Here is a 10,006-nt window from a genome sequence, read left to right as displayed (position 1 = left end):
ATGCAATTTTGCTGGTTTCACCTTGCTAGCATGATAGAGCTAACATATAGGGTTGTTTTTAAAAACGGCGCTGTTTATACTATAATATTGAGCTAACAGCGCCACCTTTAAAAAGACTTCTTTCGTGGGGACTCCAGGGTTTTCGACGTTTTTTAACGTCAGTGTCACAAAATCACAGATAAAGTATAATATTTGTTATAACTGCATTTTGCAGTTTGCAAACGTTATTTTTATTGCGTACATAATCACATTAATTTCTATATTCTATTAGTTTAATTATTTCTGAAGTGTATCAAAATATCGAGGAAAGCTGTTATGAACTGAATAAGATGGATAACAAGTTCATACTCAACAATTTGGGGTAATTACTTTATAACTTGCGTAAACAAACAATTTACGACGTAGACATTTTGCATGACCTCCTTTTAGTTTGTATGCTTTCACTATTTATTAATAATTTTTATATGATCGAACAAGCTCTCAATTTAAACATAATTTTCTCAACTCTCGCCCTGTAGTCTATTCTTTCTTATCAACAGTTAAATTGTATGATAGTAACTGATTATTGTTATTGTTTTGAAAGCAAAAATGGTTAGTAGTTTAATGATAATTATTATTCAACTCTCCTTTTGTGCACAATATACTCTCAACTTATGGTGATCTAACATACAAGTATTGTTTATTCTCCTATTGTGTTAACTTTCATTTGACACAATCTCGAATGTATTTTACTGCAGAACTTTCACAAAGACACGTAACATTATCATTTCCATAAGGTTCCATATTGCAAATTTCATTTAATTGTGGCTAAAGTTACATAATTATAATAATAAATGCATATGCAAACTGTTAAATAATGTCTGTTTTGCAATCAATGTATTAAAAAAATTATTGATAAATTGAAGAAATTACATAAACAACATTAACTTTCTTCATTCTTTTTATCTTCTCTCACAATATATGTTTAGTGCTAAATTTGTTTTAGGTTAACCTTATATTATTCCCATCTTTTGGCATTCTCACAATATTGTTAGTTAAATAATTTTTGTAGCGAGAGATGAGATTATTTGTATTTACAGAAGCATATAAAAAATCTTTTCATTCTATGTCAACATTTTGTTTGTTAAATATTGCCCTTTGTAAACAACATCAAAAAGAATACGGGTTTTTAATATAAATTTTTAACGAATACTCAGTTTTGGTGTTAAATAGGAGAAAATGTATTAAGTTTTTGGTTCAACATGAAGTATATTTTAATTATTGAATAATGTCACTGTATTGTTATATATAGACATAACATAATTTCAGTTGCATAATGAGCACAATTGCACCTTAGAAAAATAAAAGGAAAAACAAAATTAAAACTAAAATTTAATTGTTTATTGTGAGATGAAAAATAAGAGACAGCACTTATTACCTGCAATTTTTTATATCTTCTCATGTCTGTATTTCAAATATTACTTTATCATATAATATGCATTTTTATATCAGTCAAAGACATTATTTATTACTTTTTGTGCTTGATACAAGGCAATCTCTTTTTTATTCATCATCATTAGCAAAATATTCATCACTTTGGCTATTGGGTGCTATTCAAAGTGACTATCATCTTAGTATACATACAATTCAATTTCCTTTTTATGTTTTGCACTAGTTGGATCTTGGTGATAACAAAATTCAGATAAATTAAAGATTACTATTTAATTTTTCAATCATTGTTCTTAGCATTATTTTGAAGAAGTTAAAGGCATCTTTCCCATTGCTGCATTAGTTTTCTAAGATCATTTTTTATCAATTTGAAACATTTTGGCTGTTAATAATCTTCAATATACAATATGTAAAGTATACTGTATAATATATTTTTGAGACAGTTATTGTTTGGGAGTTGGGTATCCAAAAGATCCCTTTTTCCAAGACTGTGGCCCACACTGTTTGTCTGTCATCTGGCGGTAGCTGATGGACCATGATAGACAGTTGAAATTTTTAACATGATTTATTCCTGTTGCTGTTATACTAAATGATAATTAAAAAAATCAAGGTTATCTATTGGATGAGTAGCTAATTAGTTTTCCAATTGCTCTTTACCTTAATTGTATGAAACCCTTAGTGTAGATCTAGATGAAACATCTTGGAAGTTTTTAAGTTCTTTGTATATAAATAGGATAAAAGAGATACATACACTTTAAAGGTTTAAAGTTCAGAATACAAAAGTTCTATGAGATTGAACTGGTCTGGTCAAAGTGTCTTTGGTTTTACGAAGAATTAGTACATGAAATGGCCCAGTCATGACTTCAGTTCTATCCTTATGAATGACCGTAACCTTCCAATTGAATCATCCTCCGTATTTTTACAACGAGATTGTAGCATTCTGATTTCAAAAAGTCCAATTGGCGACTTCCTCCTTGTCTGTCAGTCTTGCAATCAATGTAGCAACCATCCGCTGGTGCAAAGTTCATCGTATATCGCTACGTCACCTCGACTCGGCGCGAGTTGGTGCTCGGGTCTCGACGATCGACGATCAGTGTGTGCGCGAGAGTGCGGCGATACGCACGTTAACGCCGCCCAGCTCCTTTGTGACGTATAAATATTTCATTGTGTTAAAATGAAAGTGGATAAGGACACCCTCGCCGGTCCCGTGGACTCAATGCCCATTCTGTCGGACAGGAAAGGCAGCCTGAAGGTGACGATCACCCCAGCGCAGCCAAAGACCCTGACGCATCTGCCAAAACGACCCCCAGTGGACTTGGCTTTCACGGACCTCACATACAAGGTGCAGGAGGGAAGAAAAAGCAGTAAGTACCTTCACAGTTAATACAAACCTACATCATATAAACCGTATAAGTTAAAAACGATCAACAATTTAGGAACGGTCAAGGACCGAATATTTAAAAAACGCAGTAAATATATATTTACTTGAAAGGTGGTTGATGAGAATCTTCAACGAGTTTCCACTTTTTCGCGTCGTGTTCTTCGACTCGAATAATAATATTGTTTGTGTATACCGAAATGGTAATTAAGTACGTCAACGTTATAAGTTCTATGATTATTTGTAATGATGTCTTTATCAATAACAGTTCTAATTGGATGCTAGAAGCGATTTGTTAGTAATTTTCCTTCAATGATAAATTGTGAGATAAGTCGAGGGTGATATCGCGTAGATCCGGATTCTAAGGACTATGTTATAATTCGATGTTCTTTATCAATGAGTAAAAAAATCACAGCTTATACAATTGTTATCGTGGTCGTGAGTCGTGACTAAGGTGTAAAATGCATGTATTAAACATATTATGTTTAGTGTGTAACGTTTTCCCTTAAATATAAATCGCACTTTTGTACTCTGTGGCCTGTGACGGAAGTAAACAAGTTCTTTGTGACTTTGGCAAAACAAAGGTTCATTGTTTTGTTTGAAAGTAGCTTCTATAGTCGAGATAAGAGAGTTCACATGTTTTTTGTAATGCACATTATGTACAGTATTTCGACAGATTAAGAATGTTTGTAAAAAAATCCAAACGACATTCATAATAAATGTTGAATACCGGTTTCGGCCCCTATTATATCTCGTGTGGGATATGGGACCTCGATTATGGTTGAAAATGCAAGCCTCTGTTCTATTTTAGGACGCAGTCGTTGATGTAGTCTATGTGTGTCAAATGTTATCCAGAACTGATTAGCCGTTACCGCGTAACGGAGTAACGAATTCATCCTCGCACAAACAAAATGTCAATTTTACATTTAACGTAGAACATAATGTTTGTTTATATATAGTATATTTTGACAAATCTTAGCCAAAAAATAGTTCAACCTCCTCGGCCACAAGTAAAGTTTAACTAGTTTAGTTCCAATGTATATAACTGTATTTTGTACTACTAGAATAAAAACAGATTCAGACTAAAATATTTGAGAGTAACTGCTTGCCTCAGTGTCGCCTGGGTTGACGCGGTATGAGAATATAGCTTACTAGCGGTCCGCCTCTGTTTCGGTCGTCGTAAATATATATGAGCTTCCTCAATATATGGGCTATCTAACACTGAAATAATTTTTCAAATCGGACCAGCAGTTCCTGAGATTAGCGCGTTCAAACAAACAAACTCTTCAGCTTTATAATATTTGTATGGATAATTATCACATCAGTACATATGGGTATAGATTATGTGTAAAATATATGAAGTTATGACTTTCTAAGCCCTTTTACATACGGTATATGTAATACTAGCGGTGCGCTCTGGTTTCGGTCGTCCTAAATATCGCCTACCACTCAGTGATCACGTACCTTGATACCCAGCGGTGAAAGAATTTTTAAAATCGGTCTAGTAGCTCCTGGGATTTCAACGTTCAAACAAGCAATGCTCTTCAATTTTATACTAGCATTGATATAAATGATTATTTTTTACAGTTATTTAATCACATTTACCTCACGGGAACCAGAATTGAATTCATATTAAGTTAACCCGTTGAAACTTATTTTCAAATTATATTTTTAAAAGGTTCCAGCGATTGGTAAAATAATTATTGTGAATGTATTTCAAATAGGTAGTTATTAAGATACAGTATGTTGTTGAGTAAATATTTTATTTGCACTTATTATTGTGGTTTTATGAATTTGTTTGTTTAAGCGATTAACATTTATGAAGGAACACGCTTTATAATTGTGGAAATTTATGAATTTATAAACTCTTGCAATATATTTAGTTAATAGACGTGGATGTATTCTTATATAACCAAGCCTATTAGTAGAACTCGAGTTGAGTTAGTAGATAGTTCAGTTTCAGATAGACTCAGAATCTCATAGAGAAAAATATGTATTTGTTACTTGAATCTCATAGAGAAAAATATGTATTTGTTACTTGTTTGTGTATTTTATATGAACGCAAATCTTAATTGAGTGCATATAAATTAGTATGGCTCTAGATTAAAAAAACAAATGAGATTTTTTTTTCTGCTAATCCACGGATATGTAAATAACTTTGAAAAGGAAGTTGATCGCCTCTCGTTCACGTCTCAATGTCGATATGTTTTGAAAAATACACGTTTTTCTTGTTTCTTATTAAAACTCGTTTTCCCCAACATCAATGTTTGAGAATTAATTGCTGTTGAGGCAAAAAAATTACTGTTCATTTATCTTTGAATTTTTCCTCGGATGATTTTTGTTTAGTGTGAGAAATGAGGTATATTTAACGATATTGTAATCTAAACAGTGTCTAGAATCTAGATTCTTATTCAAAAGAGCAGTAGTTGTAATGTTCTGGGTCGTTCTCCCTAAATATCTGTTTAAAATGTTGTTGAAGTTATTGCTATTCCTCAAAGAAAGGATTGTCAAATAATTATCTTAGCTCATGAAATTATCGTTTTCTCACCTTAACAAACATACACAACCTACACAAAAACACAAAACAATGTATAAAAAAAACTAAACTAAAATAATGAATGAAATCTTTGAATATAAAAATGAAAATGAATTGTCCGAGCCAAACGGTATTTATTGCCTTAACCTCTACGACCCTGATAACATTAATATGCTATTTCACAATTTCGATCGAACAATGTACTAAATTAATTTTTCCAAATAAATAATTGGTAGAACCCGAACATGAATGCATTCAGAGACTTTCCTCGTGTATCCTGCTTTGTTTTCAACCGACTTAAAAATAAGGAGAAAGTTATTATTTCGACCTCTCATTTGTGTTACCTGATGTCTATTGACGGGTGAACCTATTTTATGATGTTTTTTATTTGAAAGCTGGCGCCTTCGTTGTATTATTATTTAAATTTGGTCTAGTTCTGTCAATTTGAAGACAATTCAGTTTATAATATAAAGGTTCTGTTTGAATTTAAGATCTGGTTATAATTGTCGTTCTTAAAGATTCCTTTAGACCTGATTAAGCCCCATTACACATACTCGAAACATTATCCTCAGTCTATCGCCATCACATATTGCATAGTAGCTTGTTGTTTGTGACATCGCTCGCGTGCGTCTAATCGCAGGAGAAACAAATTTCATCCTTCACTATCCTAACTTGTTAATTTAGCATCTATTATCTTCCGCACACGTTCATATCTCTAAATCGTTTACTCTCTATAAGCAGTCTTTAATTGTTAATTCTCTATAGAGTACTTTTATCTGTTTCTTCATAACTTGTTGATTGATTTTAACGTGTTTCGCGCTTATTTGTATTCAAGGGGTAGTATTTATTTATTGATAAAGCATTCTATGCCTCTGCGAATGTTAATGGTCGGTGGTGATCGCTTACCATCAGGCGAACCATCAGCTCAGTTGCCCGCTGTATCATAAAAAATATATACGTAGGTTTACATAAGGAAAACACATTTAAATGCTTTGCTCCAAAGGTACAAGAGTCAAGGCTCGAACGAGTAATTATTCGCGCCTTATATTACGCCAATCGAGCCATTTAGAATGATCACTTGACATATTCGTTTAATATGTACATTAATATTAATTAAATATGTATTTAGGCCCGTTGAAAATGTGTTTATTATTATTTTTTTGATAAACGCATATACGATTGAAATCCTTTCTCGTCTATTTCTAAAACAATTCTATTGCTTTTATATATAATTTACTAGCTGCACCCGGCAAACGGTGTTCTGCCTTACTCTGATCATTTAGGGGGATGAAAAATAGATGTTGGTCGATTCTCATAGATACCGGATAAGCACAAAAAATTTCATCAAAATCGGTCAAGCCGTTTCGGAGGAGTATGGCAACGAAAACTGTGACACGAGAATTTTATATATTAGATAATAAAAAAAAAAATATCGATTAATTAATCAGGAAATAGAGATATTGCAAATAGAGATTACCAACACGTTATATATGTGTGATAAGAATAATATGCCCTTTAATTTTTACTTTAACATTACGTCGAAGAAATGGTCTCTTATATTATTAAAAATTAATTTCGTGCAATTTAATTTTAAACATAGGAAACATACACATATATTAGGATGTATCGGCGTACCTTACCTTCACAATAATTGCTTTGAATTAAATTTGAAAGGGCATCTAAAAGCCTAGTTGATTAAATGCATTATTAAGTTTAAGATTAACTGTTCATTTTATTTACTGTTAATTTAATTGTATTCGCAATAATCTTTAAATTTGAGAAACACATATATAAATGTTTTAAAATAACAGATCATCATAAATTAAATTATAGGTACCATAAACTGGTGTTTCCTAAGTCTAAAGTTTCAAAGTGTTATTTGAATGAATATTTATTTATATAATTATTAAATCGAAACGTCTTCCTCGTGACGTAGTGTAATATGTCTCAACTATAATATTTTAAACAAGTTTTCGCTCATTTGATAAATCTTCTCTTTTTATTAATCGATAAGAGTATGCGATCTTTATTTCTTGCCAATATCTTCCTTGAATGTGTAAAATATGCATATTCTTTTACTCTTTTTAAATTATGATTTGATGCACTTAAAAGTGTTTTTGTTTGTGTCACTCTAAAATGTTAATAATATTGCCATTATTCAGAATTCAAATTTCGGAGTTTTGGCATGCAAAATGATTAACAATGTTATCAGTTTCTGGAGTGGACATGTTTTAGAATCTTTTCCCTGAGGGGGAGATACCACTCTAGATTACAAAATAGGATGGAAGCAAATGATATTCATTACCCATCAAACACAAAGTAATCACTTCCATCGGCTGAAAACCTACGGTATAATCGAGCGGTGAAACAAAAAGAAATAGTCGAATTAAGAAACTCCTTTTTCAGCTTACAAAGAATCATTTGGTACTGTGCGAAAGCTAAGCGATAATACAACTGGAAATGCGGATAAAAACACAATGACATTGACAAAAAAAAAACAAAATCTACTATTCGAATCGGCTTAGCAACTGATATGCATTGATAGAGCATATTAATCAGGTAAAGCTATACTGAAATGATATTACGGAGTATGCATCATAAGAACCACCAGCCGAGTGATACAAGGAAAGCCCGAATTGAAGTATTGTGACGTGTCACAGACACTTCCTGTTATTAACCACTTGTAGTGCGTACGGACATTACTTTGCGAATATATTTCAACCTTCGTATTTCCTAAATGGCTTGTTAACGTAAAGCAAAATATCGTAAACTTTAAAAATGAAAAAAACTGATGCCAATTGTAGTGGGGCATTCCAAGGCAAAGGCTTATGTATGTATCTCTGTCGCTTAAGAAGGGGCGCAGTGTTTTAAGTGCAATATCACTACATATACGACAAAGTCGCTTTCTCCGTCTCTCCCTATATCCCTATATATGCTTAATTCTTTAAAACTACGCACCGCATTATGATGGTTTTGTTTATAGATAGAGTGATTCAAGAGGAAGATGATTTACATGTACATTAACATCTATTAAACTTCTCAGAATTTAACGCGTTAAGTGGAAAGTGGTTTGAATTATTTCACTGAAATTGCATCACTGCCAAAGGGTATATGGGTGCTAGTTTGTATCCATAAAACTCAAACATTTATTCAACTAAACTCATCAAAAATCAAAATACATATAATATAGTAATAGTAACTACAGTCTACACACAAAATAATTTACCACGGAAAGCAGTTCCTACGAAGAAGAAACTGTTTCGTTTTATCAAGTCTTTCAAGTCTCGATAAATGCACGAAGATGTATAAAATAATAAGAAGGTTATTATTTTACGAGTAATTTTAATAATCGCTTACTTAGTATCGTATTCGCCTCACGCGGCAGTGAACCGTATGAAATTTCTTATAGAATTAAAGTAGGCAAATTGAATTTTGATGACTGTAATATTATGTGGACCTTCAGAGATACATTTGCCCGATGTCCTAAATAAAGTTTTGTGAATTTTCACATTTCAACAAAGTTTACAATTCCTTAATAGTAATTGGACAAATAACTGTGTAGCTTAAACAATAGTTTTTTAAACAATAAATACATAGTTTCCACCGCAATATGTAAAAATCTTTTTGTTGCTATCGTTGAAAAAAGTTGTCGCTGGCGTGTAAAATCACTACTTGAAGTCATGACAAGGTCTACATAGTTGTGACGTATCTTAGAACTGGTTTTTAGTAATTAGTTGTATTACTTGTTTAAATCAAAACCCAATCTTTTATTAATTAAGAGGAATTCTAGACATAGTTGTTTTTTATAATATGTCACTTCGCGAAAACGATACGTTATACCGAATATCATATTTAGATATCCTAAACGCGTAATATGGTAATAACATAGGATATCTAAATTATTACGAAGAAGAAGTCCGATTACTGTGGCGGGATCACGGGTGGCAGAGAGGCTAGGCGTTGCTACGGTTTGGCAAAAACAGCGGGTTCGAATCTCGCCTCGTGATCAAATTTTTTCTATTCTTTCAAAATTTCTCATGTTATTATCATGTTTAGATTTTTTTAACTATTGCGAATGAACCAATCTCTAACTTTGCTAGATAGATATATTTGGAGTTTCAATGTTCAATGTTCAAACAGTAAATCGTGCACCTTGAACATCTGTCATTATTTTAAATTTCGCAACGAAATTACTCTATTGTTAGTAATTTTTATCTGTAATGATTTCCATAATCAGTAATTATTGACTGTTGATACGTCCGGTTGTAGCATTGTTGTATCTGTTTTGATTGCCCTCATTATTTACTTGTTTTTTTTAAGCATTGCTTGTTAGTTTTCATTTGCCTTCAAATAATAATAGTAATATTTGTTTACATAAAACCAGTTAAATTAATGTATGAACTAATCGCTATATTGTCTAATAACACAAGGGCAAAGGAGAAAACACAATGTTTTGAGTTAATCGCACTACAGTTTCTCTCTTTCTTTTGTCTAGAATGTGAAAGAGACGGAGCATCAATTAAGTTGATCAACGTCAAACAGCATTTACAAATGACACTGTACAAGTAGTTCCATCACAAACGGTTTCCCAGGAATTAATCCTGTTAATGATAACAAGATATTATTTTGTAACAAAACTAAATAATTTCCTTATCGTGTCTTTG

At 32.1% G+C, this 10,006-nt stretch overlaps 1 protein-coding gene across 2 annotated transcripts in view; it reads left to right on the top strand.

Annotated features, from left to right (window-relative positions):
- Positions 1 to 200: 200 nt before the first annotated feature.
- LOC119834704 (ATP-binding cassette sub-family G member 4) overlaps positions 201 to 10,006 on the top strand; it is a 36,528-nt gene continuing 26,722 nt past the window's right edge. The window contains exons 1-2 of one of the 2 annotated variants that reach the window (XM_038359163.1): positions 201 to 361; positions 2,665 to 2,792. In XM_038359163.1, coding sequence (XP_038215091.1) covers positions 330 to 361; positions 2,665 to 2,792 — 160 coding nt within the window. In that variant the 5' untranslated portion in view covers positions 201 to 329. Of the gene's footprint in view, positions 362 to 2,505; positions 2,793 to 10,006 lie in introns of those variants that run through there. The other variant, XM_038359162.1, reaches the window with a different exon arrangement.

The sequence above is a fragment of the Zerene cesonia genome, chromosome 19 (genome assembly GCF_012273895.1).
Source record: "Zerene cesonia ecotype Mississippi chromosome 19, Zerene_cesonia_1.1, whole genome shotgun sequence".
NCBI lineage: Eukaryota > Metazoa > Arthropoda > Insecta > Lepidoptera > Pieridae > Zerene > Zerene cesonia.
This window is presented reverse-complemented; position numbering and strand designations above follow the sequence as displayed.